The 26,529-nt window shown below is 41.4% G+C and overlaps 1 protein-coding gene across 11 annotated transcripts in view; it reads right to left on the bottom strand.

The window, feature by feature from the left end:
• Positions 1–25,574, bottom strand: part of MYO3A (myosin IIIA) — a 137,947-nt gene extending 112,373 nt beyond the window's left edge. For 3 of the 11 annotated variants that reach the window (XM_038127682.1, XM_038127681.1, XM_038127687.1), the window contains exons 1-2: positions 3,007–5,371; positions 1,344–1,550 (exon numbers count right to left, since the gene is read on the bottom strand). In XM_038127682.1, coding sequence (XP_037983610.1) covers positions 1,344–1,391 — 48 coding nt within the window. In that variant the 5' untranslated portion in view covers positions 1,392–1,550; positions 3,007–5,371. Of the gene's footprint in view, positions 1–1,343; positions 1,551–3,006; positions 5,376–5,887; positions 6,232–25,437 lie in introns of those variants that run through there. The other 8 variants (XM_038127685.1, XM_038127689.1, XM_038127684.1 and 5 more) reach the window with 7 other exon arrangements.
• Between the last annotated feature and the right edge of the window lie 955 nt (positions 25,575–26,529).

Genomic DNA, 26,529 nt, shown 5'->3' on the forward strand with positions numbered 1-26,529 from the left:
CATTCAAAGAGTAAGTTTTGCTCTGGAAATTCAAATATCACTCCCATTCAGTTCTGGGGAAATATGTGGCCTCTGATTTCAACAGTGATGCAATCTATATCTGAATGGGAACTATACTCAAATCTAAGCTTGGTGTGAGCAGATTATCTAGTTTGGCCATTAGTTAAAGACACGTGTTTAGAGGTTTGCAAGCTGTTGTTTGTTTGGGTTTTTTTACTTCATTTGTCAAAAGCTGAATGCACTTAGCATTGTAATTTCACTTTAAAACAACAGATTTGCATAATTACATAATTTTTGTACTTTCCATATGTCTAGACAAATTATCCTCTTCAACTGCACATCAATTTGCTTACTACTTTCTACTCTATATATTCCCTATTGCTTTCAACTGTCCTTCTCATCTGCAAGAAACCTTCCAGAGGGAAAAAAGATCTCTTTAGTCCCAGCTATGGTAGATGAAGAATAACAATCAACAACCTTCTCTAACAGTCAGTCCAAGTCTTTTGCTGTTGTGTGCTTACACCAGTAAGAAAGACATAAGACATCAATTTAGGTAGGCTTCACCTAAGCTGATGTGTAGAATACACCTATTGGAACCTAAGTTAGATGCTATAATTCCATTACAGTCAAAGAAATAAAAATTTGATTCACCTCACCTGGTTAGCATTTATCTTAGCAGAAGAGAGCCTGTTAATTCTACTGGCTAAGTTTCCATTGCCTACAACAGGAGCCCTGTTACACTGCTTCAGATCCAGACATGTTAAGGTAAATTAATTCTATCTACTTAAATGCTGGAAATAAAGAGTTTTAGCTTGGCAACTGAAAAAAATGAGTATCAGCTCCACACTACAGCCAGGAAAACTGCAAGCCAGCCACATCCGAAAGCTGTCAGGAGACTTGGATATTGTCTGCTGATGTACAAACAAGGCAAGCACCATGCAATGACCGTGCCAAGCAAACTTTGAATCCAGCACCCAAACCTTAAATTATTGTAAATGCAGGAATAAATGGTTATGTAAAGCATTTGGAGGCAAGGAGTGGTGATTAATTTAGGCAATATATCTCCTGGGCACAATTCAAAGTACATACATCAATCTTAGGGCTGTTGATGGAAGAAATTGATTGGGTTTTGAGGCCACTTCTTAATGTTCACTCTCTAAAAGGCTGGGTAACTGCTTCTTCTGTTTCTAAAAAACACTTTTTTTTCTTTGGTGACTGTTATCCAGTGACAACTTTCCCAACAAAGCAAAACAGCTTTGAGAGACATTTGATGCCTCTGGACTCCTTGACCTTTGTAAAACTTCTACAAGCAGTAGAGAAGCAGCACTGTGTGGTATCAGTACCTGATCTCCCGCTATTGATAAATGCATATTGGGTGTCCACACTGACATTTCATCTGTGGATTATTATTCAGCTGATCTTGACATTTTGACTTGCTGCAGACTGAACTCGCAGGAGGCTCCAGCTCTTCGCTCTCTAATGTTCTCAGAGGGCACAGATGCCAGGGATCTACTTCAGTGCTAGGTTCCACCTTGGTTTCCATCCATTCCCTGCCATGCGCCACAACAGTGAACGTCACACTGCATGCTGAGGCTTACAGTTCTACGGTAACCCCATTGGAGGAGGGGATTTTTAAGCAGCAGGTTAAAGAATCAGCGAGGGCTGTAAGCATTCAATCTATTCTCATGTATAGGGGCTACCCACTAGATTGCAATCCTTCAGAGTTTAAACATGATACAAGTACAGAACCCAAACCTTTTTAAAAGCCAATCCTTAGTTAAAGAAAAAGGGTATGAAAAGAACAAGGAAACAAAACGCTAAATTTAATTACTCTGGTCCATTTTAAAAGCTCTGATGTTTTGAAAACAAATGATAGCTAAAGATTTTTGTGGCAATTGTTACCCAACAGACAATATTTTTGCAGGGGCATTACAATAATGAAAGAAGATTAATAATGGTAGGGGGAATTGTCCAATTGTATTTGCACTTTGTGCTACCAGAAGTAATGAATTGACATTAGCAATCCATGAACTGAATTATACCCAGCCAATTTTGTGGCTCCTAGAAGAGAGGCACTGCAAATGATGAGGATAATTTTTCAGTGACTAAACACAGATCAATATATTAGCAAATAATGGTTTTCAAAGCTAAAGCATCACTTAATTTTCCTATTTTAACACAGTAAAACTTTATGAAGCCATAAAAACCAATATGGTGTGATCTCACTCACTCGGTATTTCTCAGAACTTCTAACAACAGAAAGGTGGCAACTCAAACTTAATTTAGCTGCTGTATCAATGAGCTTTGTCAGGGCTTGAAATTAAGGCGATACAGTAACTTGATAGCAAGATAAGGAAGGCATTGCAGACAACAAGCAAACTTGCTAGCACCTAGCGTTAGCCGAAGAAGTTACGGGTTGTGAGTGTTCAGTGGGCACGGCAGGACTGCACACGAGTCCTGCCGAGCCACGGCCACGCCACAGCCCCGCGGGTCCCTCGGGCGGGCAGCGCTGTGCCCGGCTCCGGGAGCGCCCCGCTGCCTCACCGCGGCACCGCGCGGGCCGGGCATCCCTCCCGACTACTCCGCACGCGTTTCTTATCCAGAAACTCACTCACAAGGGGAAAAAAACCAACCAATCAAACCACAAACAAAAAACCAAAAATAAACAAACAAACAAAAAACCCTAGAAAACGGAGGGGAGAAAAAAAAAGAAAAAGTGTAAACAAGCACAAGTTATCTGAACGAGAGACCGCCAGAGCTAACCCGCACACGCCCCGGTGCCGGCAGCGCCCGTCCCCTCAGCTCCGGGGCTGCGACGGGAGGCACCGGCCCGGCCCGGCCCGCGCCACCCCCCGGGGGCCGGGCCACCGTCCCGCGGGGGCCGCCCCGAAGCCCCTCGGCGAGGCGTGGCCGCCGGGCAGCGCAGCTCCGCGGAGAGCCCCCTGTCCGGCACCGGTGCCGGGACTCGCCCTGCTGCCCTGCCCGCCGCTCCCGGCCGGGGATTACCCGCAGCGAAACCTCCGGTCCCCGCAGAGCCAGCCCCGCCGAGGGGGCAGGGGCCGCGCCACCGCCGGCCGCCGTGCCTCGGCTTCGCCCTCCTCCTCCTGCGGACGGCCCCGGCCCGGCTGCGGTCCCGCCTCGGGGTCAGCGGCGGATGAGCGCTTTGCCCCGCTAATCCCCCGCAGGCGCCGGCAAAGCCGGCAGGGCTCGGCCCGCCCCGGGCAGGGCGCGGCGGGGGCGCCGGGGCGGCCCAGGCTCCCTCCCGGCGGGACAGCGGCGGCCGCTGGGCGCGCAGCCGGGCCGGCCGCGGCCACGGGGATCCCGGGCCGGCCGCCTCCAGAGCCGGGCCGCAGCCCCGCACCCTGATCCGCCCCGCGGGGATTACACGGCGCCGGGCGGAGGCTGCTGGCCTGGCACGGGAGAGCTGCGCTCGTGCCCTTGGGGCTGCCCATGGCTGTGATGCCCTGAGGAAACCTAATGGACCTACCTGGCGCTCTAAAAATAATTCACATCTGGTGCACACCCCGAGCTCACGCTAGTACCTGTTGCAGAGAGGTGACCGTGCCGCAACAGCACAACATAAGTGCAATAACGTAATAGCAGGGTGAATTTGCAAGACAAAGTACTCAAAATTTGGGAATGGATGAATTTTATAAGTACAGCTGCTATGTGGTACATGAACCAAGCTTTAGTTATGCTTCTTAGGTTTTCTTTGCAAGATCCCAGACAAATTCACTGGAAAGAAGCAGCCAAACTCTATCAGCACTGGGGACTATGTACCTCCATCAGAGACTATGTCTGTTCTCTTGAGTTTGTGTCCTTTCATTTTTCTGATAATATTTGAACCTGGCTTTTGTTTTCAGACAGGTCTGGCACGAGGGGAACAGTTTCAGAGCTATGTTTTACATCTTTCTCAAAAGGAGAGTAGACACCAGGTAGCTCCTCCTCCCCGAGCAAAGCTCTCATTGCTTTCAATTGTGCGTGGGAGTGCCTGGCACTCCGCTGCCTTTTGGCTGTGTGTCTAGTGGATGGCAATTCATATGCAGAATCATAACAGTCTAATCCTCTGATCATGCAGAAGCTTGGCCAGAGTGTGCCATCAGAAAAAGGGTACAAGCCTCTCAGTGGAAATTCAGGTGCAAAAAGGAGTGATGGATATTCATAGCTCTTCTAGAAAGAGCTTGCATGCATCCAAGACCTGGAACAAGTAGCTGAGAAGTGTTTAGACACAATCATGGGAATCAGAAAAGACAGTAACATCACTGATTAGCTGATATGTTCCCATCTACTTCTAGCAGTGCTGTCTTAATGCCACTGCTGCCCACCTCATCTAACTCTCACTGTGTGCCCACGCTACCATCCTTTAGCTCTGAAGACCTAAAATTCTCTATGAGCCCTCCCTCTGTCAAAGGGACCTCAAAAGCAAAACCCGATGATAGGGCTCAGATAAACCACTTGAAGTATTGAACACATTATGGTTTTGGCATTAATTAATTTTTCAGGTCAACTATGAAACTCCAAAAAACTTGTATCTGTTTCATTTAGGTAATCCTGAACAATACGTAAGTAGTGGCAGCCCATTGCTGCAGAAAGGATCCAAGTTTAAAGCAGTTGTTTAAAGACCAATGTCCAAGGCCTGTAGAACTAGCAATGTTGAAGCAAGCAGGGAATTTATGCCCTTGGGGAATCTGTGTGTCAAATGGACACTGATGGTGCTGGAAAATTTAGTCATGAAATGATTCCATGACAGTCAGTGTCATGCAGCCCAGCCGCATTCCTCCTTTGCCTTTATTTTCACTCCTTCTGTTCTTTTTCCATCTCAACCTTTCTTGGCTGTTACCCCTTCTTTTCCCAAAAAAGTACTGCTTTGCTTTTATTTAGAATACCTTTCAGATGAGATTTCAAGGTTCTAGAGTAAATGTGGGTATATGCTTTCTCTGCCCCAAAGTAAATTTGAAAAAAATTAAGGACAAATATTATGTATTGACAATATCCAGATATATATATTAAAAGATAAATGAAGTGTGATCATTTCCAGCTGTACCCGGTATAGGTTAAATTTGCTTGATGCCACAAGACAGCATGTATACTACCCTCTCTTCTTAACAGATTGAGATTAGATTATTTCAGAGTTTATCCTTGTCTTTCAACATGGTTTTTACCTTCATTAGAAGCATTGTGGGTGCAAGTCTGAAAACTTTTTAAATTATTATGTGACAAATATGGAAGCAGTATGAACAGACAACCTTTCAAAGCATCTTCAACATTAGATCACATTAGGGAGCTGCTTTTAGAATGTCTTACTCTTCATTCTTAAAATGTAATAGACCCGAAACATACATAAGTATAATAGACCTCTTTTACTCCAGAAACATTCAGACTTCTACATTCTTAGAGACTTCTGATAACAAAAAAAAAAAAAAAAAAAAAAAAAAAAAAAAAAAAAAAAAAAAAAGGAGGGGGAAGATGTCCTTGTGATTAAGGCACCAAATTAAGGCTATAATTCGCTTAAAATAATATTTTATATATTGTGAAAGATCATGCTACATCCAAATAAAATCAGGATGCAGATAGGCAGGACATGGTGGACCCTCCCTGCAAAAGGAGGTCCTTGGCTGCTAGGCTCCAAATCCTGGGCAGAGTTCAGCAATAGAGAGTTTTTGGGACCTAAAACATTTGTTCCTGTTTTTCATCTATTTTTCTCTTTATAATTGATCTTTTAATAGTATTCTACTCAAGAGGAGTTGTTTTGGTGGCTGATAAGGTACATATGCAAATAGCAAGTGATACACAAAAAGATCAGGAGTTATATAAATGATAACATAAGAAAATAAACAAGCATGCTTAACTAGCATAAGACCACCACTATAAGAATTAAAGAACTTACCTCTCTGGGGAAGTGCTTTTTGACCTCTCTGGCTGCTTAACCAAGCACAGCCTGTAGCAAATATAAGGAACTCCTCCCCTTTGGTGTTTATTACAGAGAAGCGGTACTTCCTGCCACACCTGAGTAAATATCCTCTAGGAAAACCACCACAGAGTTCATCTACATCTATCTCAGTATTCTTTTGATCATAAATACCATCTACCATAATGAATTATGAAGGATGTCCAAAAGCATGTTATTTGTTGAATGCATAGTTTTCTCTAAAGCAACCCTGAGCTTTGCCAGATATTTTCTTTAGTTGATCAAAAGAGCTCCGTAACCCCTTTTGAAGGTCTTAGATGTTTGATCCTTGTAATCACATTTAAGGGGCTGGTTAGCTCAGGAGGTTGTTAATAGGATACAAAACCTTTAACATCCAACCCAGATCATTGCAGATGAAAAGCTGTGACTATTCAACAGCTTTTTCACATCCCATGACCTAACTTAGTTCCTAAAGGAGAAATGTTTGTATTCCTTCAAATTTACAGAATATGCTTTTTAGACTTTTTTTAACTGCACATATAATACAGAACATTTGACAAACAAGAAAATAATTTAAAAGCTCAGTGGTAACTAATGAATCCAATTAAATCTTCAATCAAAAGAATTTTGGAATTTCCCACTCCAAAGTTGTCTCCACAGTCTCAACAAGCCCATAAGCACGGAAATTGCCAGAAAGTAAAGTAAGAAGGGAATATGACAGTTGTTCATTAAAATGTGCCTCTCTAGGTCCCTGTCATTAGACCCAGGAGCTGCACATCTAGCGCAGAAGTATTACCTTTGAATGGTGATAGCCTAACTCATGCTTATTGATTCATATCCAGTAGGGAAAAAAATGTTAACAAGTAAAATGTGCAAGGTATTGCACTGAAATTTCACAGCTGTTTCTATCTCACTGGATTTGAGGTAGCAAAGTTTTAGGGTTTTGCAGGTGTTGTTTTCCATCTAAGTTAGACACAGTTTGAACTCATGTCTCAAATTCACTTTTTTAAAAGTGCTCCTAATTTTTTCAAACAAAATACTGGGAAAAGATGCATTGGAAAAATTGAGATATAAACTCTTTGATAGTTCTAAAAAATTGCAGTAGAGAAGCTCAGGGACCAAGTGGTAACTGCAGAGAACTATGCTGCAAAATGTGTCCTGGCCTTTACTTACTTAGTACCCTTATCCTTTTCTTGGAACACACTGATCACTAAAATAACATTAAAGGATTTTGCTTACGTGCAGTGATGTCAACCAGTAAGAGGCTGTTAGGAATCTGAGGGTTGCTGCTTTCTGCATACCTGGACGTAAGAGAAAGTGCCAATCTTGAAAATGTGCAGGTAAAGATCTGGGGCTATGGTACTGCCATTTCCTAGTGTGCACAACATGTCCCTCAGTCATGAAGCTGTCTTAAAAATTGGGGGATTAAAAATCTAAACAAAGCAATAAACAACACCAGTCACATGATAATATTGGTCACATGGGTCATCTTGTTAGTCATCTTGTTAATACAGCGGTTCCCAAACTAACTGCTTAGATATTTCAGGTTTGGTAGTTTATAGTTTTTTGCAACAATTTTTTGAATCAGTTGTATGGGGGTTCTCACTTGTATCCTGGAGTAGCAGAGCCTGTCTTATGAGGTGTTATGTGTACTTCTTCACAGTTATTGTTCTTCCCAGCCCTTGAAAGTTTAGGTGATCAGCAGTCTGACATTAAGTAAAATACCTATTAAACAAATACCACTATAGACACTACTGAACATAAGTGTACTTTGGTATATAAATAGGACAGTGAACTAGTGAAGTATAAGCAGCATCAGGGTATTGATAACTGAAGCAGTTAAATTTATTTATATGTGCATCTAATTAGCATCTAGCATTCAGTCTCTTCAATTCATTGCATTCCAGGTCCTGCTATTTAACCATATTTTAATGGAGCAAATAGAGTTCTTTTCATATCAGGTGGTAAAAGAAGACTCAGTGTTGAACAAGTGTATTTTTTCTTTTGCCTCTGAAAGGGTCACAGTGCACAAATAGAAGTGTTAACCAGCAATGATAGATGTCATTTTGTACAAATGAGATGGAGACACAATTTTGCTTGTTCGGTAGCCTGAGCACACACATTTCTGTACAGGCACTAAAGACATTATGGTTTATCTAACACCAACTACTCTCAAGACTGTATCAGTTCCAAGAGTCCTGGCAGGGGCCACGAGGCACCGGATCCTTAATCTGTGGATTAACTGATGTTGAGGTTACCATTTGGAAAAATTATACTACTAATCCTTATAATATGTAAGGAACTGTAAAATGTAATTTAGGTATTCAGCAACAAGATGGAAAAGAATGGTAACTTAAGCAATTTCATGAGCTTTATTAGCTATACCTTCTTTTATATAACATTTTTTTAAAGCAACTACCTTGATTTTGAATGGAAATTACTTGTGAGGTTTGCAAATTTGAGGCTCAAAATACTGTTCTTGGACAATTAGAAGTTTGGAATATCATATAATGTCCGGAATACTTCCAATGGATAAACAGAATCTGTCCAACATTCTTTGTTTGACATATTTTTTCCTCTGTTTCAGACATACCAGTAACTTGCTGTCAGTCTATTCCTTCCTTTGGAGCCAGAGGTAACAATCACATTGCCAGACTTCACACACTTCACAAATACATGCTTCATTAATCCCAAACAGTTACAAAAAATAAATAAAACCTAGAAAATTCTTTTTCTTTCAAGCAAAAGAAGAGACAGACACAGAAAGAGAATGACAACATAATCTGAGAATAAACTGGCAAGGTTGTTCTGGAGTTTTTCTCCATTATTCTACCCATACTGTTTTGACTTCCTCAGCCTCCAAATCTAGAGGCATGCCACAAATGAGTCTTATAAACAGTTTCCTATTTGTGAGCCTGTCATTAATCTCTGAAGATGTTCCAAAGATAGCCCTTGGAGGATTTGGATCTGTCTTCTTTTTCTTTTAATCCAGTTAGAGAGTATAGCAAACAGTGACACAAACAGGATTACATTTGGAAGGGTTCTGTGCCTGGTTATGTGAGTGGCACACAGACACGCTGAGTTTTGCTTTCCTGCTCTGCAGTTTGTTGTCTTCCCAGCGGCTCCTCCTCTTCTTTTCGTGTTGATTGTAAACACATTTGAAAAAACATTTTTATTTTTTCATAAAATTTAAAAAAATAAATAAAGGAGGAGGAGGGAAGCTGTGTGCCATCCTGATTTTAAACTTATCTGTCTTTCTTACCACATTTGTGTTCCAGTGCTCTCCTGAATGACGAGACAGCCTTGTAATCTCGTCTGGTAGCAGGAGCAGAACCTAACCTCCTCTGCTCCCACAGAGAACTTCCAACATTTTTGTGGTGATGGTTTTTAGAAGCAAATTGTCATTAGGGTTTTGTAGGTAACAAGCACTTTTTGAAATAAAAAATGGATTTTTAAACACTGAGGGTGACTTAAAACACTGAAATAAAATACAGAAGGTATCAGTATATTGTCCACTTCAGATTACCTTCAAATCTAGAAAAAGAATTTAAAACAATGAAAAGCTGTTAAAACATCAATAATTCTGTGTTTCTGGAAGTAATAATTGCATATTGATTATGGCAGCTGGTGTGCTGAATCTCCCAATTGCTCTATCTATGATCATCTCTCTCCATTATTTGTAATTCCCTCAATTTCTGCCATTAGCTGCAAACTGTATCAGAAAATAATTTTGCTTCCCAGCTACTGTCAGGAATAAAATTCTTTAGGAGACAGAGTGATACAGACTTCCATTAAAAAATGCCTGGTTTTGAATGGCTTTTAATCTCTTAAGGTTTTGAAACCCACATGTAGCCAGATTCAAGTCTGTCAAATGGTGATGGACTAACTTTATAGATTCTTAGGACTAATAGATGATATCTAGAGTGACTGGCTTTGGTGTTTCATGTAAGTTGTTATAGGTAGCAAGGGTTCACATTTAAGAAGATTTGTGATAATATATTCTGTCAAAAACACTCATAAGATAATCAAGATAAACTTAATAACCTCTCGTGTTTTTCTGACTAGAAGCTTAGTTTTTAAATATACCTTATCTGTGCTATGTTATAGTTTGCATTAAAATCACAGAATGCATTTTATAGAAAGCTGATGTAACATTAGGTAGTATTGATTTTGCTGCTGTACACTTATACCTCAGATGGAGTCTGACATGATTCAATATGAATTGTAAGTCACAACAACATGGCAGTGTAAATTGTCCACATTAGCTCTGAAGGTTTCAATAAACAAGATCTAAACTAAATGAAAAAGCCAATATTCAAAACCTCAAAGCCAACAGTCAGTAAAAGTCAAGTAAAAATTTTTCTCCTCCACATTTTCTAGATAGGAAAGAAGACTGTACTCTGTGTGTTTGTTAAATAATACACCTTTGCAAAGCTGAGGTAAACTTATCTGGCTGTTCTTTAAAACATTTAAGTTGCAATTAGTATAATGGTCCAGCAGTTTCTGTGTCTAGCCGCCTTCCAGTGCCAGAGTTAGATCTTCAGTTTGCCTTTTAAAATGTCTTTTTAAAACGGATTGTTAAGGAAACCTGAAAATGAGCTGTAATGGATCTTACCCTGTGAAAGTTTTCAGTCCTGAAAGTGAAAATGGTCTTTATGAAAGTGCTGTAAGGCACGTTGAGTGGCATTAACTCTGTTCCTCAAACTCAGCAGCCTTTGCAACTGCTAATGCTGAAAAGTCTCAGAGGAATGAATCATGCAAAGTTAAATTTAATTTCAATCCACCCTAAATTATGAGCATCGTGTAATCAGCACCAAACCTGTCAGGTGATGGGTTTTCCCTTACAGAGTCCTATGTGAACTGGTTTTCACACCATAGCACAGTGTCTCAGGGGGTGAGAGAGTGGGGCTGAAAGTGTGTTGCTGGAAGAAGAGGTAGGGCTGTTTCACCCTGCATTACAAAGGGAGCACTGAGAAGAAGAGCTGTTTTTAAGATGTTATCTGGCCTCACTCACAGGCAGTCTGAAGCCCAGCCTGTTCTTGACTCTGTGACTATAGTAATACTCTCTTCATCTAAGCTCTATATTTAATATTATATTTATACTGTATTATAAAGATATATAATATTTTATAATAACTAATGCTCTTTTCACCTTCTTGACCTGTCCTTACACAACTGGGAATCCACAAACACACTATTTGGAAAGACCAGACCGTAAATTCTTGTTCCAGATGTCAAGCCAGTCCCAAATGAAGAATTAGGATGAGGCATTTCATATGGGGTTGTCTTATCCCATCTCTGCCTGTTACAGTGCTTCATGCATCTTTCTTTGATGGAGCTGAAATTGCTCACTGTTGGAGGTCCAGCCCTAGAGTGGGTAACCCACAGGTTTGGTTTCACAGCTGTGAAAATGTGGTGTTCCTGCTGCAGCCTCTTGGCCTCAGGATTAGGGTGTTTACCTACCCTGTTGCGCCTGACACAATCTCCCATGGAGAACATCCCAAGACTGTTTGCTTTATCCCTTTTAGCTAAAACATACTAGTTAGTCATTGTTTTCACACACAATTGAGACAACAATGTGATTTTTGACTTTTGATAAGTCATACAGAGGTCAGGGCTGCTGCGTGCGCTGCCATCCTCAATCAGCCTGTCTAGTGCAGAAAGGTTGTTCTCGGAGATGGTTTTGTGTCCTGAGGTTCTGACTTTGATTGTGGCAGCTGCCTTGCTTAGCAGGCACGGCGGGACGCAGAGGGAAAGCAAATCAGAGCAGCGGGGGAGGCTGGTGCTCACCGCCGAGCACAGCAAAGAGCAGGGCCACCCACCGCTCCCCTGCTGCCGTCTGACAATTGAACTCGGATTTCTACCTTCAGGTCTGCTTGAATCCAAAGAAAGGAGCCATGTGTAGCAGCAAATTGCATACAAATTTTCCACAAATACAAACAATTATTTTTGGTTTGGTTTGGTTTGGGGTTGTTTGTTAAAAACAGACTTCATGTTAGGAGAAATTCCAAATCTCACCTAGGAGAGCTTAGCATGCGTTTCCCGTGCAATGCAAACCTCCTGCCTGCTCTGTTTGGGAGTACTGGAAGGACAGTGAGCCTGACTCTATGGTCCCTGGGCCCATCTGACTCAAGAAACTTCCAAATTTGTTACGTGAAAGCCATGTCCTCTAGTTCAGTGTTCAGAATGCAGCCGCATGAAGTATCAAATAGCGAATTACCATGGTTGTGTGAGGGAGTTCACTATGGCAGTGTTTTCTGATTGGGGGAGCACATGTGTGTTTCTGATTATCAGATGCACCTATTATATTTGCATTCCTAACCCCAATGTCATTCAAGGTAACAGTAAGACTTGTGTTGGTTTGGGATGGGCTGGGATTGACACTTTTGACGAGCAATACTTTTAAAAGAAAATTAGTTAATTCCCTTATTGCCTTTTCAGATGTAAGGCAACAATAAGGAGCAATACTTTACACTTTCTGGTATTGTTTATTCCTAGGATTTATTAATATTCTGCAGTCCACATGCACATCATCAGCCCATTTCCAGAGGTGTTGCAGTAGGCAGTAAAGATCTCCATGCTCACAGACAGCCAGCAAGATTTTGCTTTTGAAATCTGATACAGAAGACCCACTGCACAGAAAGCATCAGAGCATCTCGGATGGCTGTCTCAGAAGGAGCAAGGCGCAGGATATGATGTGTTTTGCACCTGTTATGCAACTGAGAACAATTTGCCAATGAATTCAGGTAGAAGAGATAACATGTCTTGGATTTCCTGCTCTTAATTTATTGAACAGCTAAGCCCTTGGGACTAATAAAAAGTATTTCATCTGCCTGCAGGAGGTTTACAGTTTCTGATAAAATAGAAAAATACCAGCTCTCAGAATGGCAAAGTATCATTAACTGATGCAGACTTTGCATTGAGAGCATTTGTGGTGGACTAATTAAATAAATGTTCTACCTTACCTTCAGATTGTACTCCCTGATGGGCAGAATGATAAACAACAAGGTACATAGGAGAGCATTTCCTCATTTCCTTACCACTGTTTCTTGACCAGCCATGAGAAAACAAGGTAGGAAATAGCCTTTCCATCTTCCACTTTTTTTCTGGCACGTAGGTGATGGGAGACTTGAATTTTTTTAGGCATTTGTTACATAGGATTGCATCCAAGGACCTAGGTGACAAGCTCAAGTGTCTTAGGTACTAAACTGTGACTGAGGGAATATGAATACAGAGGACTCTATGTGTTTACTTAGGAAATAACTGAAAATAACTCATAAAAGATTAATTCACTTGCTAGTTTCTTCTTCTCTGCAGCTTCATTATACAAATTGGAAGAACAGGTAATACAATAGAAAGTCTTCTGGCTTGACAACAAATTCCCAGAATCTTCTCACTTTCAAACTAATAAATAAATCAAATGTTCCTTATTCATGAAGATGGCAGTACCATCTTACAATGCTTGTTGTGATGCCAAGTGCAGTTTAACTAAAACACAGGGCCTTTTTGTTTTTCACTTGGGGACAGAGGGCTTACTGAGGTCACCAGCTGCTCTAAAAGTGATAACATTTTTCTGCAAAAAGGCCATTAAAAAAAATCAATGTTGAGTTAATATTCTTCAAATTATTGGATTTTTTTTAACTAGTTCTTGTTTGTACCACATGTATTGAGCTTCTTATGAAGGTCCTGTACCAAATCTCAGATGATTATGCATCTATCTCCTGATTTGTGGTCTTCTTGCACAGTCATGATAAGATTTATTTATCAAGGCACCAGTGGAGTTATGATCAGGTAGACCACTGAATCACTGTCTTGCCTCTTCTAGTAGATGCATTATCTCTTTTTCTCTCTTTTCAAAATAGGCATCTCTGTCTCCAGTAGTTTTGAGGAGACATCCTTAGTCTGTAAAGTTTGTTTCACAATGTTGTGGGGCTCAGTCTCAGTTTTATCATGAGATTCATGACTGAAAGCTTCAAACCAAACTGCAGACATGTCTGGTTTTTTAGTTAAAATAGTTGTGCTTTCTTCCACAGACAGGAGGCTGTATCCACTGAGATGTGAGATGTCACACATGAGAATCATCTTACAGAAAACTGAGAACCAAACAAAAGCTGTTTAGTTTGCAAAGTAGCTGAGGTCATAGTCTGTAAAAAACACCCACACTGAAGCACATGGTGAAGAAATCCCCCAACACAGAATGAAGTGCTTACAGTCAAAGACATGGGAGGTTTATGTCCAACCTCCAGCTTTCAAAGAGCTTCTGAGAAGCCAAAGTGTGATTGTGTGTTCCAGGCAAACCTCACTGGCAGCACCTTTCTTACAATTCTGACTGGAGCTACTCAAAAAAATTAATTTCAGTTTCTTTCAGGCTTCTTTGAGTCTCCATTATGTTGGTCACCATAAGTCAGGTTTGTTGCCATCCAGGTTGGTTGTCTTGGATGTCCTTGCCAGTACCTCAAAGGCTGCTCACAGGATAAGGGCCTATGCTTATGTTCTCTGGATGGCTTGAAATAATTTTTATTCTCACGTATCATATGTTCTGCAGTTTCTAAATCTAACTAGGTGAAGTGGGATGATCAGTCACTTTAATTGTTGTTTATAATTTTGCCTCTACAACTTGAGCAGATTCCTATTCAAGTAGAGAAACAAGAAAGTTACATTAGATACTCAGCAGAAATCTTTGTCCAGTTACATATAACACTGAGATTTTTTTTCTGACTTTTTATCTTCCATTAAATCTTTCTCAAAGGGAAAAGTGGTAATAGAATGGTTTTATTTACTATTTTCTTCCTGTTTGCTGTTTTTTCCATGTTTACTATGTACTATTCTCTGTATTTGCTATTTCTCCATATCTCTGGTTCTCAGGGTTGAGGTGTTGCTTGTTTTGTTGTTTTTTAAAGAGACAAAGACAAAAATGTGCAGTACAAAATTCAAGACTTGTTATTTTAGAGAATGCTCCTCAGTGCCAATACAGCTTCACTCTCATTTCTTCAACAGGGTGACTTGCAAAGAATCCAACACAGCACACTGAGTCTGCAACACCCTTTTTTATTCATTTTACACAGATCTGTAGACAGCATCCAGCTTCCTCCAGAGCAGAATTAGGTCTGCATTGCTACTGCAGGACCTGGCTAAATGTCATGAAGAGGTTTTTGCAAGCAGCTCCTATTAATGCTATTAGGAATGTGACATATTAATCTCTCATGTACAGGGGAGAGAACAAATCCATTCAGTTGCAGAACAAAAATACTGTTTGTGTTTGAGGAACTATAGAAACCTGAACCATTTAACAACAGCATCAATCAACAGAACAATACTTTTGGCTGGTTAGTAGCATGCAGTACAGTACAAATCGGTACAGGTACAAAGATAATGCAGTGTGTCCCTCCACTCTTCCACCTCTGCTGGGATTTTTTTGCTGTTCTTTCACATCGTTAAACTGCAACTGCATTATTCTAGTTCCTAAGAAAACCTGGGAATGCATAATATAAATATTTAGCCCATTGTAGGGGCAGAACTGAAGAGAAGACAATGAAAAAAAAAAAAAAGATGGTAAAAAAAAGGTCTTGATTACCTTTGCTTTGGTAAAACAAATAAATTATGCATTCACTTGTTTAAGCTGGTATTTCCATCCTTCAAGTGTGCTTATCTGTAGTAATCAGCAAGTTACTCTTCAGCAATTTTCTGGTTTTGCAGTGTGAATTCCCAATAAATAATATTCTTTACTGGAGCTCAACCATAATCCAAATAAAGCAAAGATTCTTCTGAAATCCTGCATCTTTATTTTTATCTTGGAACCATTCTTATCAGAATATCTTTTAAATTTCTAGCTCAGCTGTTTAAAAATGGTAGCTCTAAAAGGGAACTTTATAGGGACAACTGTGAGGAAGATTCAAATCTATTGACTGGTTAGTAGAGGACATGTAGGTATCTAAACCAGAAAAAAGAGTAAAATCAAATGTTGGGAGACATCTAAAGATGCTACAAGGATAGATGAAATTCTGGGTCATGGCTGTTTAAATGTTTTGTATGTGCTCGTAAGACACAACAGTTTTTTGTTCTATTCTGCCACTTGTATATTCATAAGTAATAGTATGCCACACTGTGAGAACGTGTCTGGTGCATGCTGTGAACCAACACAAACCTCTCAGAGGCACATTGGGTGGCTTCAGAATGCCATCCTCTCCTGGATATACCTGCCCAGCAAAGGGGACTACGATGTCTTGCCCCTGAGTGTCCCTTGGAATGCCTTGCTGTCTATGGGTGAGACATGGAGTTGAACAGGCTCACAGGGGACTCAGACTGGCAGGGGGCACTGCAAGGACCAGCTGCTCCTCAGGTTTTTCCCTACCAGTGCAGTTGGAGCATGTATAAAACATCCCAGAGGCATCCTATGGACTGAACAAGAGGACTTGGGAAGGCCCTTCAAGGGCCTTGTTTCCTTCCAGTGGACATGCAGCCTTGCCTGACTGACACACTGGCAGCACTTCTTGCTGGGAATGGGGAGCTAACCAACTCAGCCAGTTTTTCTGCATACATTTGAATGCCAAATACGGTTCTGATCGCAATAGCATTTGCTAAATGTATAAAATATAACTTAAGGCTGTAGCCGGATTCAAAGCCAATCAAGAAGACTCTGCAAAAGACACCAGCTAAGACAAATATCCTCTGGTGCACTGAAATAAAAGTGAGCCCTGTGCAAAACAGTGGGTTCTTTGGTTGTCTGCTTTGATGCTGGGTGGTGTTGAGTCAAAAGGCACATCTGAAGAGCTCTGTCCTGCTGTCTGAACTGAGAATATTGCCAATGGGGGTGAAGTTCAGAGTGTCTCCTCGATGTTTGAAGACCTACCTTACAGGGCCTGTGGATGCCTTGGAGGTCTTCCAAGAAGCTGAGGATCCCACACAACAAAAACAAGGCCTTTCTTGGGTAAATGAAAGGAGAGATAGCTCATAAGGGAAGAGCTGGCCAACCACACTTGAAGAAGCTCTTCAGGCACTAAAATAAGCTAACTGTCATACATTTCTTGTCACTGCTACAGCTGTGTGAAATTTACTTCTGTTTATACATTTTAACAACAAAGTCTGTGTTGGTTTTGCATGGCATGGTTCTTGGTAGTGCAGGGTGGGGGGAGAGCACAGAAGTTGCTTTATTTACCAAAAACTGTAGTCTGGCCTCACTAGAGGAAGTATGAAGACTTACGAACTCTTTCCAAAAAATAGTTTCAAAATGACAGTTCATCTTTTACCTACATCAAGTTCATTTACTATAGTTTTCAAACCTGTAAAATATATTTTTCTTGTGATTTATACTGAACTTTTTGTTTGATTCCCCTAATTTGTCTTCTGGCCTGCTATTCAAGCAGCATCCATCATGCAGTTCTTTGGCTAGACCTGAGTCTTTCTGGCAAAGTAAAATCTCAGGACTCTGGGAGTTTTGCGGTTTACCAGAACCCTGTTATGGTAACATTCCATTCTGGAATCAAGAGCAGGGCAGCTTCTGGGGCTAAATTCATAGACTACCTTCTTGGTTTAAAACATCCAAAATGGAATTTCTAGATTTCGGCTACATAAATTTACCTGTAAGCTCCCACCTGTCTTTCTGGATGTGACCGGATGCGCCACAGACAGTATTTTACTATAAAAAAATGAGTGGTCATGCACGTGGATTCAATACCACGTCTGCAAGTTAACTGTATCATTCTTGTCAGCCTAACTAACTCTCCTTATTAAGGTCTCAGCTGATCTCATGTGTACAGAAGAGACAGGCATTTGCAACTAGCTGGTGGCTGCTGTGGGGTGCTTTTTCTGTGGCTTTGATCTCCTCACCAGCATCTCACACTGCTGGCAGGATCAGGGCTTGCACTTTAGGAAGGAGGGAGGAGGCTGCTGCAAGGTGCTTCATCTGTCACTCTGGCTGGTGGTTCAGTAATTTATCTTCTTCCCCTTTAATCTATGTCCTATAGAAGGTCTAGAAACTTTACTTTCTCACTTCTGCCTTGGAGCTGCCCTCTGTCACTATGAGCTGCTAATATAATTTCTTTAAAACTGCAGAAATGGGAAGAGGAGTTTGTAATAATCTCAGATCTATTTTGTCACATTAGCCTTGGGCTTATATTTGCATTTGAGGCCAACCTCCCAATTTTTCCTGCTGTCCCAGTTTTGGCACTCTGTCTTGAGTATGAAGTGAGCCAGGTAAGTCAAGAAACAGCAAAGGATTGGAGGATGCAGTTGGCTGAAACTCAGCTCTTGTCTTGACAGGCCCCATGGCCATAACCTTCTTTGATAAAGTCCTGTGAGGTTCTCTACTCAACACTGGATTAAAAGGAAATAGGAATTTATCCACTTAAGAATAAAAAAATAAAAAAAAAAAAAAAAGGAAATGGTGATATTCTAGGAGAAAAATGTTGTGCTTAGGAGTCCCAAGACAGTGCAGTTTTACAGCCAGGGACCTGGCCTAGGAAACAAGTCTGGAACATCCATGGTGTGTGTTTGTCATCAAGTAAGAAATGTTATCAGCTGCCAGAGATTGAGATATCCATTAATGAAATCCAAAGGAAATACAGAGGGCAAAGTGTATAAGGATTGTCCAAGTATACCTACATTTCTGTTTGTATAACCAGAAACTTCTTTTGAGTGAAGACTAACTAATCATGTGGGTTTAGACAGTCACACACCACAGACCAGCAGTGCTGTGATGGAGTTTGTGCTGCAGTGTGCTCACTCAGCATGACTTTCCAGATCACTGAAAAACACAGAACAGCCATGGCCATGGCTCCACTCGTTACTACAATTTCCTTTGCTGCATCAGCTGACAACATATATCTACACCTGCCCTTGAGCAGTCACATAGGATGGCAGGAAGTCCAGAGCAAAGCAGTAAAGTATATTTGACAACTAAGGCAACCCAACAGATATGAGATCCATGTATTGGGAATGTCAAAAATATACATGGCAACTCTTGATGAAAAGCATCAGAGGCAAAGGGCCAAACATCCACATGCTTGTTGGGTGAGATACAAAAGGCCCTGGAGTAGTTAAAAGAGCCATGATACGCCAGGAAACTAAGACAGCAGAAACTGCTATGAGACTGCCTAATAGACATCCTGCTGCTACCAAGAAAGAAAATTGGGCTTTGGAGACAAAATAGAGAACTGCACCAATGCTACAAACAGGAGAGAGTGGTGAGCCTGCAGGAAAAACAGAAAGCATCTTTTTGATTTCTATCTGGAAATGCTTCCATCTTTACAGGAGCAGTGCAGGCTCATCCAGCCAGCTGGAACTGTGAAATAGCCAAATAGCCACCAGAGTAGCAGGCTCTGTGAAACAGAATGAGCTCTTTGTTCTTTCTGTTTTGTGAAAAAAAACAAGCATTTAAAATTGATCATGACACCCAGTGTTAGTACCTAATATGCTCAGTGTCCCCCCTTTTACAGTAGCTCTGCACAGTATTCCCCCTTTACTCCATGTTGTTGGATTCTTGGACAATTAAATAATTGATTTCAGGCAAATGACTTCTACTAAATTTTTAAAAATTTCATTTTAATTGCTATGTTAAAGAGTCACAAATCAATGAGTTGCCAGGCTACTAATGAACATTCAGTGAAAATATAGGGCAGTTCCTCATCTACAAAGAATAAAACCATCCACCTATGGTGTCCATTCTCACATCCCCACAGTTAACCAGCTGGCAAACAAAAGTTAGGGGTTTATCAGCACAGGTGTATACATTGTTCTGTCTCTGCAGGAAGGACTCAAGTATTATTTAATTCAACATCCAAGCATCCTATAACAAAAGAGGCTTTTGAAACCAAACTTTGTATTTAAATGTACAGATGTGTGCATATACTGCAGGTGGATAGGTGGTGGTTTGTAACTCAGGATGGCATTAACCAAAGCAGTACCTTCTGTCCAGGAAAAATCACACATAGGGAACCGTAGGAAGAAATATTCAAAAGCAATAGAGTACCACAGAGTGCTTTGAGAAAGTCTCTAGAACACCAAAGGACGGAAAAGCCAAGCATCAGCTTTTCATCAATGAATTAATATGTTGTCAAAGGTCTGACCACTGCTAACGTGCCTTTGTATGGAAGAGAAACCTCAGCACCTTTTATCTTACTCCATGAGCACTGACTCATCTTTTCTGCCTACATTAAATATCTACTGAACTAATCTAAGCCTTCTGTAAATGTCTCTGTTCCTTAAAAGAAAGGGGTTTTCTGTATTAGATCTGGCTGCATTTTTATGAACCAAGATAAATGAGAGTTGTTAAGATATTCTTCAAGCACTTATTCAGGTTTTCAGGCTTGAAAAATCAAGCTAAGTACATCAGTAAGAAGTCTGCATTCAGCACACACAGCACCTCTGTCACTGGATCGTAATTCCTGCACTCGGGGATTAAATTCCAGTGGACCTTGTCCTGCAAGTCTTACAGAAGGTAATTAATGAAGAGAGGCCATATGGAAAGATAAAATTTTGTATAAGAATGAAAGATCACGTACAGAGGACCAACATGTCTCTTGATTCCTCTTATACTTGGCTTGTAATTGCTTGTTGAAGTGTTAGGATATTAAGAAGTCCAGGTGGTCTGTTAGCTCTGCCTTTTCTCTAAGTGCTCAGCTAAACTTTTCTTCAGTCTGCTCCAACCCCTTTCTGGAATCCAAACTCTCTGACTTTAAGCAACTTTGTAAGGTCATCAAAACTTTAACTACTGCTTGTAAAGAAAATACTAATTTTCCTGTGTGCAAGAGATCTGGTTGTCCATATTATATCTGCATATGTATATATAGATGTTTTTTACTGATACTGTGTTGGATTTGTGTGGCTGGGTTTTGGTAGCAGTGTGGAGAGAGGGGGACAGACTACAGAGGTGGCTTCTTTGAGAGTCTGCTAAAAGCTTCCTCCATGTCTGACAGAGGCAATTCCAGCTGGCTCCAGGACAGACCTGGAGCTGGCCAAGGCTGAGCCCATCAGCCATGGTGGCGGCGCCTCTTCGATAATGTGTTTAAGAGAAAAAAAATGTTTTGCACAGAAGCAATTGTAGCCAGAGAAGAGAGGAGTGAGAATATGGGGCACAAATAATTCTGGAGACACCAAGGTCAGTGGAGAAGGAGGGGAAGGAAGTGCTTCAGGCACCAGAGCTGAGCTTCCACTATGACACGTGATGAAGGACGTGGTGAGGCTGTGCCCCTTCAGCCCATGGAGGAGCCCCACACTGGAGCAAGTGGGTGCCCAAAGGGCTGTGACCCTGAGGGAAGGCCATGGGGAGCAGGTTTACTGGCAGGACTTGTGGCCCCATGGGGGGCCCACACTGGAGCAGCCTGTTCCTTTAGGACTATAGCATGTGGAATGGACCCGCACTGGAGCAGGTCAAGAAGAACTGGTGCATGTGGGAAGGACTCATATCGGAGAATTTAATGGAGGACTGTCCTATGGTAAGCACCCCCTTCCCCAGACTGGAGGAGGAGAAGAACTTCTCTCCCAATGGAGGAAGCAGAGACGAAACTAATGTGATGAACTGACTGTAAACCCCATTCCTTATCTTCCTGCACAGCTGGAGGGAAGAGGTAGAGAATCAGGAATAAAAGTTAAGCTCAGGAAGGAGAGAGGCAGGGGAAGAAGGATCTGTTTTATTTTCATTATCCTACTCTGATTTTGATTAGCAATGAATTCAACTAACTGTCTCAAGTCAAGTCTGTTTTGCTTATGATGGCCACTGGTGGATGATCTCTTCCTGTTCTTATCTCAACTTATAAGCCTTTTGTCAGTCATATTTTCTCTCCCTTGTTCAGTTGTGGAGGGGAGTGATAGAGTGGCTCTGGTGAGGCCAGTCAGGGTCAAAGCACCACGGATACACAGGCAGGACAGTCAGAACAGTCATTAGGTTGGTTTGGACATTGCTTGACTACTTGGAGTCTTGTGGTTCATGCCTGGGACAGAGTACACACTTGTTCAGTGAGTGATTAATTTTCCCCTATTAAGGTTCACCTTGAAATTTCAGTCAATAATACAGTAAAGCAGAACTGCAAATGCTCTAATCAGCTCTATCAGCACCAATATTTGCAAAGAGTGTCGTAAGGGACTTAATTGTGTTGCTCAGTGCAGTAAACTGCTCCAGTAAAATGCTCTGCATTCGGGGCAGGTTACAGCTAACACCGGGCAAATGGTGTGAAACAGGCTGGAAACTGTAATGATCATACAGTAGCATGTGTCTTGTATTTCAAGAAATTACTTCTGTCCACCCACAATATTGTTTTAAGTGAAGTACTAAATGAGCCCATAGTTTAATAGGTCTGTGTGAAATATTTTAACAGTCTAACTGTTCCAGATGAGGCAAGGCTGAGGGAAAGTTGCAATGTGTGTATGTGCGAGAAAAATCACTTTAGCCACATCTGAAATAGAGTTTGCCAGTGTAACTCCTGGAGGCTGATTACAGTTCATACTCAGACACGCAGCAGATTACCATGGCCAGGTGAAATTGCAGGGGGCATTTTACTACAATAGGACACAATCATGCAAAGACAAAATGGGAAGTTGAGCCTAATGATGCTTTCATATGCCAAAGGTGCATATGGTAAGAAATCACAGACAGACAACCCCAGATTTTTACAGTGCCTGAAGTATCTCTCCTTGTTTTGTAAAACTAAAGAGACAGTAACATAATGTTCCTAAGCTATTCTAAGGTGCCACATCAGACTGACAGAGAAAGAAGAATGCTACCTGCTGCTTTTTTGAAGGATCAAAAGGATCCTTTTTTGAAGGATCACTCCTTCACTCAGTCACTAACCCAGGCTAGCCGTACTTATATTAGAGCTGATACAGTCACGACCTATGCAGGCAAGTCTGGAGAACCACCCGGGCAGCTAGAGATAATGCCGCAGATCATAAACATAAAACTGTTATTATATAAAGTCTCTGAAAACACCTGAAGCTAAAAAGTGGCTTTGACCATTTAGTGACTGCATAGGTTTTGTCATCACTAGGGTCATATGATTTTGTCTGTCTGTTTCCTGTTTCCTTTTGTAGCTGTGTTATTCTCCAGAACCATGAGGTACTTATTGATAATTTCTATGATTTCAAACTCATTTTTTACACATTGGTCTCAGGTCAGTTTTCATTTTTTGTTTCCTGAAAGTTATATCCCTTTATGTTCATCCACAGTGAAAAGAAGGAATGCATCTAGAACAGGAGTTATCAGCCTGAGCATTTGAGTATCCAAACTAAAAATGACAGACAGCATTTGACTTAGTTCTCCCCTCCGGAGGAAATACTCTTAACCTCAAACATGTAGGCAACAGGAGCTGGGTCTGACAGCATCCCACTCTCCATTTAACAACTTTTCAGTGGTTTCTTATAGTGCAGAATCCTACTTTTCTCAATACTTGGCTTCCTTGCAGGACTTTTGCATTCTCCTCAGCCTTTATGCCCCCATGCCCTGCCTGCAGGTGTTTGGGAAACACCTCCATCCCCTAGCTGGCTGTGTGGCCCCAATGGATGGCACAGTCTCCTCTTCCTGTACAGGTTTCCTCAGACCAGGAGGGGAGCCATCAGGATGAAGAGCAGCCTTCCACCCTGCTGCCCTTTCTCTCAGGCCTTTTCACAGAAACATGTTTACACACAATATGCAAGAAAGCATTTTAAACAGCTGTGCCACCCATTCACCCATTTAAGCCAGAGTTTCCTAGATGGAGTCTGCCCTGGCCAGTGTGACATGCACTGAAAGGGCTGTGGTGACAGCTGGCTACCAGAAGACATTACCTGCTGCATCAGTAGAATTTCGAGACCCATGAGACATGGGCGCAGCTTTGGCACTTGCAGCCTCTGCAATGAAACGAACAAAACTTCTTATGTTCAGCCAAAGGTCTGCCCGAGGGGCCAGGAAGGCCAGTGGCATCCCAGACTATATAAAAAATAGTGTGGCCAACAGGACCAAGGAAATGTTTGTCCCTCTGCACTCAGCACTGCTGCTCAAGTCGTGGGTCCAGTTCTGGGCCCCTCATCATAAAAAAAACTTTGAAGTGCTGGAGCATGTCCAGAGATGGGCAGTGAAGCTGGTAGAGGGTCTAGAGAGTGAGTTATATGAAGAGAATCTGAGGCAGCTGGGGGTGTTTAGCCTGGTGAAAGGGAGGCTCAAGGAACATTATTGCTCTCTACAACTGCCTGAAAGAAAGGTGTAGCCACATGGGTCAGTCTCATCTCCCAGTGACAGGACAGGTTCATGCTGGACACAAGGAAGACTTTTTTTCACTGAAAGGGAGGTTAAGCATAGGAATGGGATCTTCAGGGAGGTGAGGGAGTCACCATCCCTGGAAGTGTTCAGGAAACAACTGGATGTGTCTCTCAGTGCTTTGGTTTAGTTGACATGGTGGTGTTTGGTCAAAGGTTGGACTCGATGATCCTGTACATCTTTTCCAACCTTAATGATGTTATGATTCTCAGGTGGCATGGCAGGCTGTGAAGTGCCTGGGATTTCCCTATCAAACCCTCTCTGCTTTTTTCCAGTGAGTGGAAGAAAGAAGAATCAAGACCTAAAGAGCCTTTCCTACAATGAAAGGCAGCCCTGCTTTAGAAATCCCTGATGCCATTAGGAATCATTTTTCAGACAAGGACCATCAAGATGGCAAGGGAGCTGATGGCCAGTGGTGAGTGGTGAGCAATGATGTTTCTGGCTCCTTGGTGCCTGCAGCACTGTGCAGAAAGCCCAGCTTGTCCTGGCCCAGCAGAGGGCAATCCCAGTTAATAGGAATCAGTGCTGTTTCTGGGGTTCAATTTCACTGCAAAAATGAAAGGTTGCAAAAATAATAGAGCCACAGCTACCCAGCTGCTTGTGCCTCCCATGACCCCTGCCACTCAGCTTCTGAATGAGTGTGAGGGAGGAGCTGGGAGCATGAAATGTGACGAAATGGCCCCTTTTCTGCCAATTTTGCATCAGCTTGTGACCTCAGGAACTCTGCCCATTTCAAAGATTTGAGGGGATCAAGCTCTGCTGGAAAGAAGAATTCTGAAAAGCAGCCAAATTCTGCAGACATAGGTATATGGAAAGATCCAGGAAGAACTGTGCTACACCTTGTTTATGCCTCTCTTTTTTGTACTCCTCACTTGTACAACATCAAAAATTTTTTAAGCCTGCCTGGAAGAATATTTGCAAGTAAAAGAAAATCAGAGCAGCTTAGTAGTCAGACAGTTTCTGGGTGCTTATTTCTGCTAATAAATGGAGTGACTCACTTCTAAGCCTCCGAGTACACTGAGTTTACTTTCCCACGCACTGGCATCAGCAAACATTTTCACTGTAAAGCATATTTAGCTAGTCATAAGCTTTTTTGCCTATAATTTGATGCAATGTGTGCAAACCCCTGCTCATCTGCATAGGTACTTGTTTGTTATTCTAGGCAGTTGATGAGCACTGAAAGCCAGAGACACCACAGAAATCATGCAATACCAAGAGTCACTATACCACTTTTCTATATAGAAGGGGACTTAATTGTTCTTAGCAGTATAAATGTACATGAGATATCATGGAAAAAAACACATACCTATTTGAGGTAATGTTGCAAGAAGGCTTTTGATGTTCCCTCCATCAGCAGCACTGCTCAGTGAACGACCTAAAACAGTTGCACTACAGTAGACAAACCTGGCAGAGACAGAGTCATGGATGAATGCTGTGAGGTCTGCAGTTTCTGGGCCAGTCAAAGGTGATTAACACAGCACAGACTGTGTACTGCTCCTTAAAAGCTGCTGCAGGAAAGCAGGCTGGACAGGGCAGAGATAATTCCAGGAAGCACCATTAAGTGGAGATTTGTAGCATTTGGAGAGGGGTCTCTTCTAGGGCCACCTCTTGTTCCATGGGAGGAGGAAGAAATTGCCTGGGATGTCTTGTGACTTTCATACAGGCTGTCATTTATCCCACACTACCATTTGGTTCAGGGGGAATGGCCTTTGAGGTACATCTTCTGATATTTTCTCTCTGACTTTTAGTCACAGGATGAGATCCACAAAATCCCTCAACAAAGGAATACAATTGCTGAACTCATCTCTTCATCCCATCTTTGGAGAAAATCTACTAAAATGCAAGTCTTCAAGTAACAATTTACCCCAACTCTCCTGAAAATATATATTTATATTATGTATGCAAATAGATATAGATATAGATATAGATATATAAATTATACTTATAGAAAAATTATATTCATATATATATGTATATATATGTATATATATATATATATATATATATATATATATATATAAAATGTATGTATTCCATACCATTTCCCTAAGCATCCTGATGCACTACATCTTATCTATGCTCATCAATGCACAGTCAATTCAAATGTTAATGAGATTTAAGAATTGTTTAAAACTTGGCTGGCTCATTGAGCAATACTCCTTCATTTCATAGTCAGCCTAATGTGGGTTTGAAAATCATATCAAATCATCAAGCTCATATCATAAACCCTATAGAGAAGGAAATAATCACTGGAAAACCAATTTGATATCAGCTGACTGTTGAATTAATTAGTAGAACAAGAAAGATGAGTATAAAATTTCTACAGGAAATAATTTATACAGAAATCAATAATATCACTAATGCATTGATCATAAAAGAAAGCTTGGTTTTATGAACC

This window comes from Motacilla alba, chromosome 2, assembly GCF_015832195.1.
Source record: "Motacilla alba alba isolate MOTALB_02 chromosome 2, Motacilla_alba_V1.0_pri, whole genome shotgun sequence".
NCBI lineage: Eukaryota > Metazoa > Chordata > Aves > Passeriformes > Motacillidae > Motacilla > Motacilla alba.